At 39.4% G+C, this 19,789-nt stretch overlaps 1 protein-coding gene across 2 annotated transcripts in view; it reads left to right on the top strand.

Moving 5' to 3' along the window:
• Positions 1-19,789, top strand: part of NBAS (NBAS subunit of NRZ tethering complex) — a 269,220-nt gene that overhangs the window by 139,745 nt on the left and 109,686 nt on the right. For both annotated transcript variants that reach the window (XM_019751941.2, XM_074331709.1), the window contains 4 exons: positions 4,567-4,680; positions 7,717-7,830; positions 10,525-10,682; positions 11,429-11,518. In XM_019751941.2, coding sequence (XP_019607500.2) covers positions 4,567-4,680; positions 7,717-7,830; positions 10,525-10,682; positions 11,429-11,518 — 476 coding nt within the window. The remainder of the gene's footprint in view (positions 1-4,566; positions 4,681-7,716; positions 7,831-10,524; positions 10,683-11,428; positions 11,519-19,789) is intronic.

Below are 19,789 nucleotides of genomic sequence, written 5' to 3'. Positions count from 1 at the left end.
ACGTCAGGCAAGTTCAGCCAAAACGAGCCTGTGGCTGCAGCCCCTGTCAGTCTCCTTTGTGCTGCGGGTACAGTGTGCGTCTCCCAGTGTCCTGAACCTCATCTCACAACAGGGAGGTGGATTTTCTGTTGCTTCACACCCTGGTGACCTCAGTGCCCTCAGTGACGCGGGACGCGTGGTTATTAGCAGCATGCTTGCCTGATGTCAGTGGGATCTCTTACCTTTATCCTTAACGCTAGAAATTATTGGAATTAAGGGTGGGGGAGGCACAGGTGTGTTCCTTCCATCTCTCGGGGTTTTGGTAAATTTTCACCAAAATTGTGTTTTTGGTTTTTTTTTAAACTCTCAGTACCTTTGGACAGTGATGGCCTATTGTAGATTTCTTGGTGTCTTTGTCTTCTGCAGAGGTTTGAGTCAGATGGATCTTAGTGGATCTCTTAGGGAATGCCAGTAGAGACATTCTCATATGAGTTTCCATTATAGATTTACTGAAAATTAGAGTTTGGCTTGTCAGACAAATTTGTTAGACTTGAAAAAGGTAGTATTACTATTGCTTTGAGTCTCATTGTTTGGAAACAGTTTGTACGTGATTATAAATGTCCCAAAGCCTCTTGAACAAGTATATTTAAGATGATTATTAAATCACTAGACAATTGTATTTAGTTGTATCATACATATAATTTTTGAGCTCAGAGCTTCTTAAAATTGTGACGATGAATCAGTTACTAAAAAGCATTTTCAGTTTACTCTCAAATGTCTTGTGATTAACTACCTCCCTAGTAATACTTACATTTTTAATTGAAGTTTTCGGTCCCAGGAAGAGTCCAGAGCACAGTGAGACTTTTGCCCTTCTCATATCTCCTGATAGGCCAAGTCATTATAGCTTTGGTGTGTGTGTGTGTGTGTGTGTGTATGTATGTATTTTAGCTAGTATTTTAATCCAAGCAGATTGATACAATGCAACAAAAATTTTTCTTGCAGTCTCCCAAATGCTGCTGAACTTTGAAATACTAAATTGAGCCCTGATTTTTTTGTGGTGCTCAATTAGCACTATTTTTTGCTGGCAGTATTAGCCCAATCAGCTGGTAGGTTTAAATATCTGCATCCAAACCTGCAGTCCTGCTGTATCTTCGGAGAAGTTTTCTGACTGAGGAGTGTCCTAAGAAAGACATTTGCTGTCATGTCTTGACAGCTTTCCAGCTTGATACATTGATTTGGAGTTTCTTACTAGAATGCCTGTCAGAAAATCTTCTGGATGTGGAGAGGGTATTTTGCCTTTGAATACTCTGCATTGTGTTTTTGCTGCAGATACAATTGAAGTTTAAGCTGTTTGTATTCATCAGTAATATTGGACAAAGTAACTTGACATTTCAAGAGCTGTGGTCCAGGTATTTTTATAGTAGTCAGTGTACAATAGTTCATTTTGTCACTTTGTTTTGAAGCTTTCTTTGCCTCCACTCTAGGAGTCGCTGTGTCTCATCAGGTGAAGGCTAGTGGGACTAGCTAAATTATAATGAGTTGATAGAAAACAGGAACAGAAATACTATGTAAAAATGATTCCTTATGTATGAGTCTCCTCTGAAATGTTTGTGTCTGCACATGTGTGTGCTTTTCCCTGCATTTTGGGTGTTCATGTTTGTGTAAATTATTCTTACTATTCAAATGAGCAGATGTAGGATATTTCAGTTGTCCCCCAGGTTCTTTCCCTAAATAGGCTTTTGTGGTTAAACCCAGCCTGGAGCCAGTTTTCCCACTTACTGCTGGTAACTGGACAAGAATCTTAACCTTTCCTTGTGTTTAAGTTTTGTCATTTACAAAACAGGGACACTAATAAGCGCCCTATCGACTTGCTGATGAAGATTAAGTCTGTGTTTTCAGTGCCCGGGATGCAGTGAGGGCGCTGGGGACCTGCTGGCATTGTTCTTTTCCTTGAAGGGACTTTCTCCATGATTGTAGAATTAGAGTGGACTTCCGGCTGTGTCATTCTCCCTGCATCCCTTCCCACCATCTCTTCATTCTCTTTTCACTCCTCTTTCCTTCAGTAAGCATTCACTTAGGTGCTGTTTTCCCAGAACCGACATAATGAGGGGAATAAGGCCACTTCCCGACTTGGATTGACTGACATACTGATAACAAGACAGTGACACTGGAGTGTGATGTATGAGTTTCAATTCTGACTCAGCCACTTTGAGCTCTGTGACTGACCTGTGACAATTTCATGTCTTTGAACGTCACTTTCCTTAGATGAGGATAATAATAAAATATTCCCTTGACAGTCCTGAAACATTGAAAATCCTTTCATTAAAGGGCCCCATACTTAATTAATATTTCTGTGAATCTGTCAGTAGTAATAACATTTATTGAGTGATGTTTTTATGTTCTAAGTATGCTTTTCATGTGTTTATTAGTTCTCATACGTACTCTGAGACGTAGTGACTACTGTTGTCTCCAATTTCCAGATGATGAAATCTGGGTGCAAGGAGGTTAAGGAGCTTGCTTAGTTAGGTTCTATAGCTGGGAAACACAGCTATTCAAACCTAGGCGGCCTGGCCCAGGACTGCATTTATAAACCGGAGACTGGACTTTGCTCAGAGAGGTGTGAGAGTAAAAGATGGTTTGAGAAAGAAACTGACTCATTTTCTCACTCGTCAGTTAAGTGACCTTGGTATTATCACCTTCCACACCTCACAATTCAGACAGCGTCGTAATTAACTACATATGTTGTGCACCTTTGATGCAATTCATCAAAGTGGCTGAAATGGATACTTTACACCTGTGGTGTCCTGGGCGTGCACTGTCCCTGCCTCGTACGGTGAGGAGAGTGTTGGCATGTGGCTAGTGAGTCCATCAATAATTCGTATGTCAGACCTGTGTGTGTGCTGAATAGTAGGTCTTTTCTTTTCAGTAACATTTGAGATACACTGGTGAGAGCCACAGGGAAATGAGAGATCTTCAACTATTAAAAGATACATGCACACATATCCTTTTCGTGTTCATGAGCTCCATTTTGAAAAGGAATTTTAGTTGCTGAAGACCTCTTCCTGACATGGAGACAAAATAGTATCTAAATCTTGAATTCATTTAAATGAGAAGTCACCTTTGAAAATATAATGTAGCATGTCCTACAATAAGCAATAAAAGAGAACTGTTGTAGTGCTTGTCCAGAGGGTCAAAAAATGCATAAAGTGAAAAGTCATTTTAACATGGCAGTTGCACTCTATTAGAATCCTACTCTCCGAATTAATTTAATGTACTTGAAACATTAGTAGTATGTCTTGCTTAGGGCAACAAGCACACAAAGAACCAAATTTTAATGTTCCATTTGAAAGGAAGTTTAGAGAAATGATCCAAACATTCATATATTATGGAATAAGAGGATATGATATTTGCAACGTCGTCTCAAACAGCTCAGAAAAAACAGATGTGTGTGCATATATGTATTTGTGTGTATATATGTATGTGGGGAGGGAGGGAATGCATGTGTGACTGCACATGTGAATGGAGCAGTTTATTAATAATTGGTTAAGCTTGGCCAAAAGTATAGAGGTTTTTTGTACTATTCTTGCAGCCCTTCTGTAAGTTTGAAATTAAATCATTATAAAGACTTACCAAAAAAGAGCCCATTCCAAAGAAAAACCACCACCTCTCTCCTTATCTCCCAACCCCTGGGCTTCCTTCTGCCTACCTAGAAGAAGTTTTGGGGGAACATGGGATGAATGGGATATAGCCATGGATTTAGGAATGGGTAAAGGAATGAAAGTGTAAGAACCATTGAAGGAGCTGTGTTAAATTCTGGTCCCATCACTTTTCCTGTGACCTTGACCAAAGTACTTAACCTTTCTGCACCTCCGTTTCTTCCCCTGAGGATAATGGTACTTGCCTTGTAAGGGTCTGCCTTGTAGGGTTAATATGATAAAGCACCTATAACAGTGCCTGGGACATAGGTCGTGTTCCTTTAATGTCAGCTGCTATCATTAAGTTTTTGTTGTATTTATTGGGGCCCAGCTTCCCAGGTAGTAAATAAACACCATTTCTTCCTAGCATGTACATAATACTTTTTAACTAAAGCTTTTTCTTGTTCCCTTTATTTTAAGTGTTCTTAATTACCTCATAGTGTGAATTGGTATGATCAGACATGTTTTATTTTCCTAACAGCTAGCTTAAGTGAGAGCATCGCTTCAGTTTTTGGAGGAGGGTTAATACATTGGAACAGTGAGCACTTCTGGCGTGATGTTGTGGAGATAGAAAACGGATGGATTTCAGTGTGGGAAGGGCAAGGTCCCTAGGGCCTGACCTGGCACTTGAAAATGTGACACTTTTTCCTGGCTTCAGAAAGCCCATTCACTTGCTGTTTCAGAAGTTTGGTGACAGAGAAGATCCATGTTGTACATTATTCAGAAGCAACAATAACTTGAGTTAAAAAAATATTGTGTCTTTTACTCCTTTTTGATCTGGAGGCTAGCACAGTTTTTATTTGATTTGGTTGCCTTTCACTAGGAAGGTAATGATGCCCTTTGGTGATGCCCCTGGTTTCAAGTCTTGATTTAGCTTGTCTTTCTCTCCTAGTGCGATTGTGTGCTGATCGGGTCAGCCTCATCAAGGAGTGTATTAACCAGTCCCCCACCTGCTACAAGCAATCCACGAAGCTCCTGGGCCTTGCTGAGTTGCTGAAGGTAGCCGGTAAGTTTTGGATGCTGCACTGTAAAGTTTCTGTTTCATCCTCATCATGATTTTAGGTGAACATCAGAATGTATACCTACGGTTGTCAGAAAAGCTGCTTTTTGGCAAGGATATATCTTTTCTAGAAAGACCGGAATGTTATGAAAGTGTCTCATTGCACCTCCGTGTAGGGCTTCGTGAGTGTCCTCTTAAATGACAACTAGTTTCTCCCACAGCACTTGCTCCACCGGAGAGCAAGGAGGAACCTGCAGTGCCTTATGACCTAGTCTTGGAAGTCATACATCATCTTGCCCTCCTTAGTCTGTTTGTTAGAAGTAAATCACTAACCAGCCTCCACTCAAGGGGCGGAGCATCAAGCTCCATCTTTAGAAGAGAGTAACAGAGAATTTGTGGACATAGGTAAAATTATATTTCATATACTCAAAGCCTTGTCATGCCGTTAATCTTCTCTTACTCACACTAAACTTCTGAATTATTTTCTTGAGTAGATTTCTAGTCTGACCATACTCCTGGACATTCCCCCTAAGCATCTTATTTTGTTCTGTTTGTAATATTTTTCTAGACACCATTCTTTTCAGGTCTGTTTTCAGTTATGCTTTTCCTTTTAACCACCTGCTCAGATTGGAACTTTCTAGAATTAAAAGCAGTTAAATATCTGTACTTTGAACTTCAAGATGAATGTTTGACGCGTCTTCATATGAAAGTTTACATTAGTAATAATTGTCATTTTATGCTTTTATACTTATCTGAGTTACTGTGTCTCATAGCAGACATACTGAATTTCATATTGAACACAAGGAAACAGGAATAAAGAAGTTAAATCATTTACTGAAGATTTCACAGTTACAAAACCTTTCTTACTTTGAATCCTTTGCTTTTGCCCTATTTTCCCACCTTTTTTGACAGTAGGTGATGGTAACCAATAGACTCTTACTTAAAGTCAGCTGATTAGGGGCTTTCATTACATCCCTAAAATACCTTCACAATATCACCAGGATTGTTGTTTGTAGCCTAGCCAGGTTGACACATGAAAAAAAAATAAATCACACCTGGCCCTTCCATTTTTGATTTAGATATTCTGAATAAATGCAGACATTTGAAAAGTATTATCTGGGAAATAGGTTTTTACATTAAGTGTGATATGTGCATTTATTATTAATAAACATTTATGTTGTTCCAGTTCTCATATTACATGTTAGTGTAGTGTTGGAAAAAATTTCCCTTCTTCCCTTTTAGGTTCTTTGGTTGGTCTAATAATTGGATGTAAGACAGATGAAGAGGAGAAAAACTAATTTAATGCCTACAGGAGCCCCAAGAAGATACAAGATTCAAAGGCATTCAGTTGAGGCTTAGATACTTTCCTGAGCTAAGGAGAGGGGAGTAGGGGTTTGGGCTTCAAAGGGAAGGAAGACGATTCACAGGAGATGGGGAGAGCACATGTTTGCTCAACCGCCTTTGCTATGCGTGCCCATACGTCTTTCTGATGTAAAAAGTTCTCTCTGATAACAGTTTTCTTCCTGGTTCAGGCTCCCTATTGAAATTCGTGTGGGCAGTGAAGGGGGAGGTCAGAGCTCTTCCGGAGTCTGTGGGGTCTTGATCGCCTTCATCTCAATCAATCCACGTTCTAAAGTGGTACATTTTGGGTGGAATATTCTGTTCCCCTTCATTAGTGACACTAAAACATGAGTGTGTCTTCTGCTAATGTTATAAATCTTAGTGCAGAATAATCTTTTTTTTTTTTTTTTTTTTAAAGAAACGTTTTGATTAACTTGGGCCAATACTTACCTTGGATTTTTATTAAATCTTAGAAGCACAGAAAGAAGATTCATGGGGAGATATTTATCAAGTTTCATTCAACCCTTTCTGTGATACATTTAGTTTTTCTTCCAAACCACATTGCAGCTTAAAAATGCAAAGACCATATACATATTTTCTGTGTTTTTTTTTTTTTCTCCTGGAAATACTGAAAATAATTTTAAGGTTCTACTACTTCATTAAAGTACACATTTTTTCTTTTTTTAAGCCTAAACATACAAATTGTATTTGTATTATAACTTTGAATTATTTGTCTTATAATTGAAAATTACATTCTGCATTGAACCTATGCCCATTTCATTGAGGATTTATATTTTTGAGCCTCTGTTATGTTTGTGACTTGGTGCCGGATATTGAGAATTCAACAAGGGAAGCAGCCCATCTTCCAAGAGCTTAAATTCTGGTAGAGGGTGTAGACCATTATAAGATAATCACAATAAATTGGTATTCAGAGAACTAAAAGTAAAGGAACGTAGAGGAGGGGCACCTGAAACACGTATTTTACATGAGGAAAGTGTGGCGATGTCAAAGAAGGAAGTGACATCCCAACTGACTTCTAAAAAGTGTTCTTGGGAAAGTAATTGAAGATCTTTGTGTTAACACAAGCTCAATTTGGTAATGTGTTTTTAGAGGCTACACGTTCACTATGATAAATAAAAGATTAGCACTGTCAGTGAAACTGTAAAATTACATCCGTTTTACTTTGCATTTAAGTTTCCCCTTTGTGCTTAAGTTTGCCCTCTTATTTTCCCCCCCTTCTTCTGCCTCCCCCCCACACACTCTGGTTCAAGCCATTGTTTCTTAACCTAGTTGTGTAGGACACATGCTGGTATTTTGAGCCTTAAGTTTTCCCCCTTATATTTGTCGTTTATTAATTATGATTAGAAACAGAATATTCAAAGGGCAAAATATTAAAAGAATGAATTTTTTTAATCAACATTTTTAAAGTCCCTGTTGGAAGGAAAACTTTTCCTCTACCTGCTTAGGCTGGAATGGCTCGTCTGGGGCTGCTGTTAGTCCTCGGTTGTCTGGGAGACTGAGACCTGATTCAATTAATAAGTAGATTGGAAGGTCACAGGTATGGGGACATCTTGTCTTAGAATCTTTAAAAATCAGTCTGATCTTTACTTTTTATTTTTGAATTAATTTGCCAGACTGTTAATGAGCTCTTTTAGCAGTTGATGCTGTTGAAATCATCGCGTCATTTGTATGTGTTCACAGGTGAAAACTCAGAAGAAAGGCAGGGGCAGGTTCTTATCCTTCTCGTGGAGCAAGCCCTTCGTTTCCATGACTACAAAGCAGCCAGTGTGCACTGTCGGGAGCTGATGGCCACAGGTGAAGTAGACGACTGCTTAACACTTTGCTCATGTCCTCTGTTCATGATAAGGCATGGAATGGTCTGTTCTGAAATCCCTTTGCCCGAATGGTAAGCCAGCCACATTGTGTTCATAAGACCTGAGAGGCATCTGGTGAGCTCTGATACGTATGAGTGCCGTGTGCTTATATACTAATAGAAGTACTGGGATGAGCTCAGGGGTTCTGTTTCCTCGGAGATTTTGGTTGCTTTCCATTTCCTATTAATACAGTCTCATGCGTTTGAACAATTTTATGTAAAACTGCTCTAAGGCCTTTTAATGTATTTGCTATCTAAAAAAATTTAAATTTTTGAAGTATCTACAATTTGTGACGACATAGTCAATATCTCTGTTCTTTAATTGGTTTAGAAAAGATAACATAGTGTTTTTTAAATGAATGTTGAGAAATTGGGAAGTAGTTTGTAATCTAAAGTTTTCCAGATTGAAATTCTAATTCAGGTCCCTAGAGGATAAGCAGACTTTATTGTGGAATCATGTCTCTATCACAGAACATGGCACATTCTTTAGTGGGTATGAGATGCTGCGTTATCGTGGTCTCTCTACTAAATGATTTACTTTTTGTAGCTGTGCCTGAAGCTGTGGAAGCCCAAACGCGTCTTTTTACCCACTGTCAATCATAGTGAGTGTTTAAAAACGCAGTGCTTCGCTTTGTGATAATTCATGGAGCTGTGCACTTATGATTTGCATACCTTTTGTATGTATATTATTAAAAAACTATTATCCCGACACTTTTTAAAAGTAGTAAGGAAGACTTTATTCAAGACTTTTGCAATAGATGTTAAGACTTGCAATAAGGGGAGAGGATTGAGCTGAGCTCTGAATATAGAAAAGACAGCTTGGGATTTACAGCTAAGGAACGGGGGGCGGGGGGTCAGTAGATGGAAAATTACTGTGATGAGACGTCCAGGGGAGGGGGAGTCTTGCTGAAGGCAGGCCAGGGTGATCACAGATGGCAAGGAAGAAGGATAAGGAATTGATCAGCTACCAAAGGTGGTCGGTTGTCCAGGGCGAGAGACTGGCTTAGCAGGATTCTTGCTAAACCTGGTCCAAGTGCAGGCTCAGTGGAGAAGAGCGCCCCGGCGGCCTGCTGGCTTCCGCAGAGAGGGCCTTTGTCAGTACAGCTCTGCAAGCGTTTAGAACTCTGGAGAAACTCAGTGGTTCATAACCTCAGCATCAGCAAATTATTGTCCTAAAGAGCTGTTTCTATAACATTAACCCAGTGGTTTCACCGCATAAGTTCAGAATAATTGTCTTTTCTGAGAAAACATTGTATTACTCTAGAATTGTTCATTTAGAGAGCTTTGTCTTCATTTTATTCCTGTAAGGTGGCACTTGGATTAATTTTTACTTCATACATTTAGAATAACGATTTTAGGCTGAGGCTTTTATACTCAGGGAAAAGAAGCCCTGCTTTCAAACCGGAACTCCTTCGAAGAGGAATAAAAGTCTATAAGAATTCACAGTGTTAAAATTGTATAGGAAATAGATCTTCACTGGGAGTCAGGGGCTGACTGTGTTCTTGGCACTGTCCTTGGATTTCTCCTCCTATAAAGTGAGTGATTGTGCGTAGCTGTCTAGAATAGTTTTTTTTGTTTCTAGCACTTTGCAGTTTACAGAATTCTTTTAAATACAAATGTTATTCAACCCTTTCAACAACCCAACGAAGAAGGCATTATTATTATTGTCCCTTTGTGCAGCAGTAAAGGAAGTGTGATCCTTGGACCTTTGTCAGGCTCACACCAGTGCTAAACCGCAGGGATGGGCCACACCCTCAAGTCTTCTGAATGTAGATAATCCAGCTTTTTACTCAGTGCTGAAGCTCAGTAGACGATTTGTAGTCATTCTCAGGTAACCTAAAATTTAACAGAGTTGATCAGAAAACCTTGTCTGGAGTAGTGCCGAACTTTCTGGAAAATAAACCAGCCTAATATTTCTTTTCTACCTTAGATCCTTATGTGTTTCTGGTTATATGATGTGTGATTAAACAATACAGTGAATGTTTAAATAAAAAAAAATTACAATAAAAGGCACATTGCTATTAATCCCCCTCAAAATACTCCTCTTCACTTCAAACACACTTATCCATCATGCTTGCCACTTTCTGAAGCAGTTCTGGAAGTCCTCTTTCGTGTATGTCTTTAGTTGCGCTGTAATGGTTGCCTCCATGTCCTGAATCATTTTAACTTTGGGGAAGAGCCAGAAGTCACATTGTGCCAGATCCAGTGAGTAAGATGGATGGAACATACCCTAATGTTTTTATTAGACAGAAATTGCCATATACCAAAAGCAGTGTGTGACATGGCACATTGTTATGATGGAGGATGATTTTCAGCACACTTTAAAACACACCTTCTCTCAAACGTAGCTCACACCCGACTGACTGCACGAAACAAATTGAAACTTGTCACACACTGTTCGTAAGGTTCAACACGCCGCTTCCTGTATTGAAGATCCCTGCCTTTCCGGATGGCACTCGGCAGCAGCATTCACTGTAGTTTTTTTTCACACCTCATATAAAATTGTGCATTACTGATAACTATGATTTTGCTTTGGTCACAAGACCTGAGCAAAAAGCCACTGAATTTCTCATGTTAAATTGGTGATTTTGTTTTTCTGGTGAAAATCAGTTGTTTTTTTCTTGCCAATTTTGCAGGTTATTCTAAAAGTTGGGATGTTTGTAGCCAGTTAGGACAGTCGGAAGGTTTCCAGGACTTGGCCACTCGTCAAGAGCTCATGGCTTTTGCTCTGACACATTGCCCGCCGAGCAGCATTGAACTTCTTTTGGCAGCTAGCAGCTCTCTGCAGACGGAAGTAAGTGCTCCCGATAAAGTACATCTTGAATTGTACCACGAGCATTTTGTGGAGTATGTGGATCTATGGTTTGTGGTCATTTTTAAAATCATATAAGAATTTTAATTTATGAAAGAAAAACAGTCTGTCACTTATGTGAAAAGGGATTAGAAGATGTTTGGATGTAACACAGTGTTGTTTGCTTTATTAGAGTAAGGAAGCAGATGTGAGAAAAATAGGAAATAATATTAGAAATTAAATTATTGAATATAATGGGAAAAGTTAGTGTTGTCATGAATAAAACCTGTTAGAGGTGGCCATGTGAAATATAATTGAAACCCTATAAATTAAAACCGGTGTGGCATTATCTGCTAGAGGTCCAGTGGAAATGGTAGGGGAGTAACCTTTGGTTGGGGAGATGCTAAATGTCCTAAAATAACAGGATAGATCTGCATACGAGACAATAGTGCTCTTGTTGGAAAACATTGTTAAATATAGGGAGAGATTCTGAAATTCCCATTTTCATATCCTAGTCATTAGTTGCACTGGATATAAGTTTTCTCACAGCTGATTCTTATATCTGAAACTGTTGCATCCTTGTGAAGCTGTTCCCGTCTTGAAGAAAGCCTGTTACTAAAAAGTATTCATTGTGAAATAGCATTTTTTGTTTCTCAGAAGAGTATTTCTTAAATGTCTAGCCTACATTGTGAAGAGAGGCAAATTTAAAAACACAATTTCTTTATAATATATGGTGTTCCTTTTTTCAGATTCTTTATCAAAGAGTGAATTTCCAGATCCATCGGGAAAGAGGGGAGAGTATTAATGTTTCACCATTAATTAGTAAAGCGCTACCAGAGGTAAGTTAGCTTAAGAGGGAGGGAGGTGTTTAAAGGGTGGCTGTGAGTGGAATGAAATGGGAGTCGCCTAACCTGGTATATGAGAGGGATTTTGTGTGTGTGTGTGTGTGTGTGTGTGTGTGTGTGTGTGTGTCTTTTTCTTTATGTCTGTAGAGACTTGTTATAAAAACTTTCTTTTGTGTGTGAATATAACATTCACCTAGAAAAATACACAAAGAAAAAATGTCCAGGTCAATAAGTTATCTTATCACAAAGAAAATATCCATGAAGCTACCACACAGTTAACAAAATAGTCGTGACTAGTTCTTCCACAAGACCCCCCTCCCCGTTCACCTCCCCCGCACCCGGCCTCCCAATTTAGTTTCTCCTGTCCCTCTCCTACTAGAGATCACCCCTGTCCTGACTATTCCTAATACCAGATCTTTGTGTTTATTTGTTCTAGTTTTAAATAATTTTAATACCTGTTACACCCCTCTCAATATGATGGGCTTAATTTTATGTTTTTGTGTTTACTTATAGAAATAGTTACGCTCCATATTTTGTTTGTGAGTTTCATCTGTGCTGATGTATGTAGCGTCGTTTATTCACTGTTACTGCCGCACAGAAATTAGTTGCCGTGTGCGTATATGATGGTTCATGCTCTAAGATCCATTGCCATTGGTTTGTTTTCAGTTTTGGCTGCTCAGAATAATGCTCCTTTGGCACTTTGTACGTCTCCAGGGCGGCTGCTTCCTTTCTCCTGGCGCCTACCTACCTCGCCCTGGAAGACTGTGTTGTCAGATGTGTGTTCAACCTTAGCCCATAATCCCCAAATGATTTTCCAGTGATTTTTACCAGTTGTACGCTGACAGCACTGTTTGCGAGTTCCATTTACTGCATTCTAGCACCTTGGCACTGTTACTTTTCTGTGTATTCGTGATTTTGATTTGCATTTTTCTGATTCCTGATGAGATGGGATTCTCTCAGGAGAGGTCTTCTTTTGTGAGCTAGTTCTATTCTCTTGCCCATTTTTGATTGGCTTTTATTCCCTTTTCCCTTTCTCCATTGAAATTCTTATGAATAAAATTTGTCAGAACCAATTAAGGAGGAAGTGTATACCCAGTGACACCTCTCTTCCCTTGGTCATTGTTTGCTCCATGGAATTTAACTTTTCCTGACTGTTTCTAGCAACAAAATTGGCATTTTTTTTCTTTAGGTCAAAGAAAGTAGCCCTGTTCCTGATAGTCTAATTAGATAGATTAAAAAATGATAATCCTCGATTTATTACAGAATTGTACACTTGAAACCTACACAATTTTATTCTGTTGTCACCCAATAAATTTTAATTAATAAATAGTAATTTTCTTTATAGATTGATTTTCCACAGGATTCATTTAAATTGTAAGTTTTATATACAAAGTGTAAAATGTCATTCATTTTGTAGTAACCTGTTGTGATAAGTGAGCTGCGTCTAATCTTTGTTTTTTAAATTAAATTTATTGGAGTGACAATGGTTAGTAAAGTTATATAGGTTTCAAGTGTATATATCTATAAAACGTCATCTATATATCACACTCTGTGCTCACCTCCCGGAGTCAGTTCTCCTTCCATCACCATTAATCTTTTGCTTTAATTGGCTATACCCATTTTGTCAAATTGATTTGTAGTGGTGTACTATATAGTTACTTTTGAAAGTCTCCTACAGTTACGGAATCTATTGATGGAAAGTTAGGACAAAACTATGGAATGGGTATCATTGCCCCATTTCAATAACTTTCTTTTATATTAAAATTCAATTTGACAAACATTGAATGTACATGTGTATCCCTAGTTCAGTGATAAGTGGTCTCAAAGTTGTTAGAATGCGACTTTTTGCCCTTCAGGAGTTTTCCTCTAATCCTCCTGTGATGCTGACTCCAGTGCAGCACTGACCCCTCAGCTTTTCTCCAGTGAGGGAAATGTTCTGTATCTCCACGGCCAGCGTGGTGGCCACTGGCCGGCCACATGGAGCTATTGAGTGCTTGAAACATGGCTATGTACTAAGGAATCACATTTTAAATTGTGTTTTATATTTAGTTAAGTCAAAATTAAATAACCACATGCGACCACTGGCTACCAGACTGGACCTCACAGTTCCAGAAGCTCAGACACTCAGTAAAAGGTTGTGTTCTGCCATCAGCACTGTGGATGGTGGATTTGTTGTTGTTGTTGTTGTTGTTGTTGTTGTTGTTGTTGCACTTCCTCAGGATGGAAGCCGTAGGATTTTCTGGGGGCTTGGAGTGGTGGGGCTACATCTGTCCTTTGGCAGGTTTTGACTTCCAGTTGTACTGATTAGTTACTGTTCGGTTTTCCTCACTGGATGTGGAAGCACATTAAATTCCGTGATGTTTCCTCCATGGGATTCAGAGCAGCTCTTCCACTGGCCACAGTTGCCAAGTGTGCTTTGTATTAGGAGTTGGCAAATTTTCCTGTCATTCGAGGTCTAGTTGAAGACCTACTTTTAATGAGATCTTCTTTGTCCCAAGTTTTGTATCTTTGGAGCCTCGGATCCCTCCCTACTTGGTCCAGCCACATCCCCCGCTCTGTCTCTCCAGCCTCATCTCTTTTCCTGCCTTCCAAATACGCGCTGTGTTCCAGTCACACTCACGTCTCCACCATTCCCTGAGTAGACTCCTGCACACCACGGGTGTGACTCAGAGTTTTCTCTCTGCCTTTCTTGTCTTGTGGTCTGGTCCACATTACCTCACTCCTCCCGTCGAAAGTATCATTTTCTTTGTAGTTTTCTTTGCGTCCTCGCATTGTCCCCTCGTCTTTATCCCCCCACATTCTCACACCTTTGCGTCAGCACTTGGATGTGTGGTGCTGTGTGGTGACTGCAAGTATGAATGTATCTTTGTGTTCTGCTCTCTCTGTAGAGTGCTTGTCACGTAGTAAATGCCTAGGAAACGTTAGATAAAGCTCAGCTGGACACTCCCACTGCATCAAGTTAGTCCATGGTAAAAATGAATTATAAGACAGATTTTAGCCTAAAATCTAAGGGATTTCCCATTTCACTCACATGTATGTGCCGTGGTGGCTGGGATCCTGTTGTTTTGGCCAATGTGAGGGTGTACCATTTCCCTGTTCAATATACAAGTGCAAAGTGTTTCTATTGAGTTCGGCTCCACAGCGTACTCTGAAGCCCCGTCCTTCTTTGTAAGTCCATGAAAAGCCTTTGTGACTTTTGGGTTTCCTATGGTCTGGTTCTATAATGGATTAGAAACTGTTGGCCTGGCTCCTGGGTGGCTTCTTTGGAACAGGACATGCTGTGTGACCACAGGTGGGCACATATTGCTCCATTAGAATCTCATTAGTAAATGCAGGAGACCAGCAGCTGTCCTTTACATGGTCCCCTTAGCAAGGAAAGGGAATTAATTCAAAATGATTGTCTCTCCCCCCGCACCCCCCCAAGTCCTTAAAAGCTTTCCTGTCTTCCTTTGTCCTCTTTCATCAAGTTGTCATGGATCTGGACCTCATGAAGCCCTAATCTAAACCCTCAGCAGACACATCATGGCTTTGATTCATGAAGCACATTGCAGAGTATTATAGCTGCTATTACTACATTACAATACAGCGCCTAGCTACGAGAAGCCATTGTTATAATATCCACATTCAGTTATAACTCATGTATGAGAGCTGGCTGTATGTGTAATCTGCTTAATGCCCAAGACTTTCATTACTCAGTTGTGAAAATCATGATTTTTATTTATATATCCCAGCAAAGTCAAGATGTAATTGTTGTGCAGTAGTATTTGAATGAGGACAAGTGTGGCCTACATGCTTGAAGGTATTGGCTGTTGTCCCTGGGACCAAGGTGTTTGTTTATAAATAGCACAAAATACATTGTGAAAAATGACCAAAATTACAGTTTTCTAGTTTATTAATGTTGGCTATTGCTTTTTAGATGTAACAGTATTCCACCAGTTATAGTAACATTTTGTTTGGCTAGTGTGAGTTATATCACTTAGCCAAGGGGGTTTTCCCCAGATAAATCTAATGAGAGTTGGAAATGGATTACATACAAGGTTCCCATTAAAAAAATCATTTGAACTGGAGGAAAACTCGTTAGGGACATTTTAAGCGGCTACAGATTTATACAACTGGACTAATTTGTGATTACACTGGGGCATGGACTAAGCAATGAACTAGTTTGAATTTATAAAAGGATTGGAATAAACTATTTTAACTATTGAAATAAACATGAGCAAAATGGCAGCTGCATCTCAATGCATGGACCACCCTTTCTTTCCACTCACTGGTTGTTGGTGTGGGTTGTTTCTACTTTGTCACTCTGCCATGAGTAATGTTGCTGGGAGCATTGGTGTGCACGTCTTTGTGGGGGAGTATGTTGTGATTTCCTGTCTAGGCACCTGGGAGCGGAACTGACGGCATGGTATAGATAGATTTGCACATTTGCCAGTTGCTGTCCAGAGTGGCTGCAGCATTACACTTTCCCACGGGGAAGCATTACACTTGTTACTGACTGGCTTTCTGACAAAAGTGATTCTTACGGATATGGGTGGTATCTCATTATCATTTGGTACACAGTTTTCAAATAACTAATGGTAATAAGCATCTTTTCATGTGCTTTTTTTTTTTTTTTTTTTTTGCCATTTTTGTACCTTCTTTGGTGAAATGGCTATAAATATTTTGCCCATTTTGTAACTGGGCTATTTTCGTTTTCTTATAGAGCTGTAACAGTTTTTCTTTCTTTCTTTTATTCTGGATACAAGTATTTTATCAGATGTATGAATTGAAAATACAGTGTGTGACTTGACGTGTTACTTTCCTAAGTAAGTGGCTTTTGAGTGCACATTTTTTAAAGTTGCTGAAGTCCAGTTTATCAATATTTTCTTTTATTGCTGTGCTTTTGGTGTTGTACCGGGGTGCCAAAAAATGTACACATTTTAAGAGTTGTTATCTATGTATTACCTTCAAAGTTGAATTGAATTACAGTAGCAATGTGTAGTATGACGTTCATTCAAAAGATGGTGTTAATCAAATGAATGCTAGTTTATACCGTTTTTTCCTTTCTTAAAATTTATATACATTTTTTTGAGCACCTTCTGTATTTAAGAAATATGCGCCTAACTCAGGGTTGTGAATATTTGATCCTGTGCTTTTTTTCTAGGAGTTTTATAGTTTCATCTCTTATAATATATTTATTGATAAGTCAGTAACAAGATGCCACTCTAGGCTTGAAGAATATCCACATACAGAAAGATGAATTTAGGACTTTGCCTCCTGCTATCCACAAACATTAACTTAATAGAATGATATTTGTTTTGTTTTATGTTTTATGGTAACTTGTTCTTTCTTAAAGGATTTTAAATCTGATATTTAGCATACACAAAGACATCAGTTGATATTTTGAAATTTTAAATGAAACAATTTTATCTGGAGTGGATTTTTGTTACAACTGTTGCTCTAGTAATTGTCTCCCCCCCACCCCCGCTCCCCATATGTTTGGAATTGTGGTTTGCAGGCTCATTTTGAGTCATCCCATTCAGTTTAATTTTTCTCTCTCCGGACCCGATCTAAAAATTTCTGTAAATTTGTAGTTTCCCCCAATCTAACCCCTTGGTGCTTCACTCCAGAACTACGTGCTATAGTCGCTTTTCACATGGAGCCCCTTCCCCATTTTAAGGCTGAGGACATGAGAACTACACACAGGGAGCCAAAGAAGACTTTGGCTCAGTTCCTTTCGGCCCTTCTTTGTTCTCTGCCTTTCTAGGCCAGCAGCTTTATACAAAAGCTGGCGGAAGTCCCCTCTTAGACAGGTTTTTTTGATTCACAGTTCTTTGGAACGGGGCATCTGGCAGCTACTGGCAACATTTGAATTCTGAGCCTCAAAATGTTGAATTCTATTGAATTTGAATGTCTATTGATTCATTTTTCTATTCTCAGTATTTTGGAGCACACCGATCATATTGAAACATGACTTCATTGCTTCAACTTGACTGTAACTTATAATGTTTTCTGTAATTTCAAAAATGGTACAAATGTTTATTTTAACAGTCCATTTAAGGGGAGGCAGTGGTTCAGATAATCACCGTAATCTGGCATATCTTATTTCTTTAAAGTAAAAAAAGTGAGATGTGAAACATCTATGCGAAAGTATTAACGTTTGTTAATAAGACGTACTTGGAAAAGTGGTAACTTTGGTCTTTCTGCTTTTTTCAAATATAAAATAATTTAATCGATAATACATTATAAGTTCTCTTTCTTCTCTGTCAGTTCTTTCCTTCCACCCATTTCAAGAATCCCACTGCCCGGAGGTAAACTGTGTGTGTGTGTGTGTGTGTGTGTGTGTGTGTGTGTGTACATACATACATATATACATATATGCACACACACATACATATGTATATATCCTTCCAGACTTTTCCTGAGTGTAGACAGATTTTCTGTACAGTTCTTTTCCGTATCCTAGGCAATTATTATTTTGTTTTCTAAAACTAAAATGGATTCATACTGCATATATTACTTTGAAGCTTGTTTTTCTCATGTAATAGTATGTGTCCTGGACATTTGCTCTTGTCATTATATAGAGACTATTTATACAGTGGTGGAATAGTGGTCATTGGATGCATATGCAGTGGTTTATTGTTTCCTTCGTTTGGGGACATAGTGTTTATGTTAGACTGAACCGCACTGCGCATGTTAGGTGCACAGCTGGACATACTCATGCTGGCGTTGCCCTGGGAGAAAGTGTTAGAAACGGACTCCTGACCTAGATAATTTATTGTCTTTTTGTGGCTCATTCTCCACAACTTTTGTCAGTAGTGACGTTTCCTTGTTGACTGTTGTGTCGCCAGCCCCTCTGGGAACACAGTAGGTCCTCACGAACTTCTGTTTTGATGCTTAATTATTTATTTAGTGTTTGGACAACATGGCCTGGTGAGGGTTCTCTATGGGAGACTGAGTTTACAGCTCTCGTGACATCAGGGACTGGTTGATATACTGTGCCAGCACAATTCAGAAAACCTGTTTCTGCATTTCTGTTGGGCTGTTGAGGTTTCTCTCTCAGTGAGGTCTGACCGAAGGAGGAAATAGTCTGCTCATGGGCGTGCTTGCAGGAGAACATGTTTGTTTAGTCGACAGCCTGATGATCAGGAGTGGGAGTCGTATTTTGAGCGACGTGGCAAATCTCTATCACAGATTTCCGTTCCACACAAAGCTGCCGCCTCTTTTAGCACCACTCTTGGCATTTCAGTTTTTCCTCTTTCTTTTACCCTGTCCATTCCTCATAGGGCCCATAATTTCTAATATATCTTTTGTTTTCTTTATGTTTTACAGTAACTTTTAATAAGGAATGCGTTTTTACTTTTAATCTAGATTTGCTATTTAAATCCACTTGCAAGGGATTTTTTCCAAAAATAATACATTCAAGTTGTCTATCTTAGTTACAGTGAAATCGTGGGGTTTAAGTTCCCTTTCACTTTTTTTTTCTTTTAATTTTTATTGGGGAATATTGGGGAACAGTGTGTTTTTCCAGGGCCCATCAGCTCTAAGTCATTGTCCTTCAGTCTAGTTGTGGAGGGCGCAGCTCAGCTCCACGTCCAGTTGCTGTTTTTAATCTTTAGCTGCAGGGGACGCAGCCCATCATCCCATGCCGGAATTAAACCAGCAACCTTGATGTTGAGAGCGCATGCTCTGACCAATTGAGCCATCCGGCTGCCCCTCGCTTTCACTTTTAGGGAGGCATTGTGGTCTGATCACTTATCCTGCAGGTCAACTAGGTACTGCTCTGAGGGACTTGTCACACAGTCCTTTGCTTTCATTGAGCAGTGGCCATATCTTCTTTTTATCCGTGATTTTTTTGCCCACTCCCCATGAGGCTTTCTCTACTTGCTGATTCACCAGAACGGCTTGTGTTTGGGTCACCAGTGACCTCTTGTGCTAACATTGTGGGTCAGGTCTCAGTCTCTTGTCTTGTTTGATGTGTCAGTAACCTTGGACACATACATGTTTCAAGGCCATCCCCTTTGTCTCATTCAGACCTCACTGGCCACTTACTGCATTTGTCTTTGCTGGTTTCCGCATCTCCTCAACTAAATAAATGCTGCATGACCCAGATGTCAGCCCTTAAACCTCTTCTCTGTCTACTCTCACTCCCTGGATGACCTCACCCATTATCATGGCTTTAAATATCAGCTTTGTGTGGTGAGTGATTTCCTGCTGGGGAGCTCCGGTCCTGATCTTCTGAGTTGCAGACTTGTATGTACGGCTGCCGACCTGACAGCGATCCAT

Source organism: Rhinolophus sinicus, linkage group LG05, assembly GCF_036562045.2.
Source record: "Rhinolophus sinicus isolate RSC01 linkage group LG05, ASM3656204v1, whole genome shotgun sequence".
In the NCBI taxonomy this organism is placed as follows: domain Eukaryota; kingdom Metazoa; phylum Chordata; class Mammalia; order Chiroptera; family Rhinolophidae; genus Rhinolophus; species Rhinolophus sinicus.
This window is presented reverse-complemented; position numbering and strand designations above follow the sequence as displayed.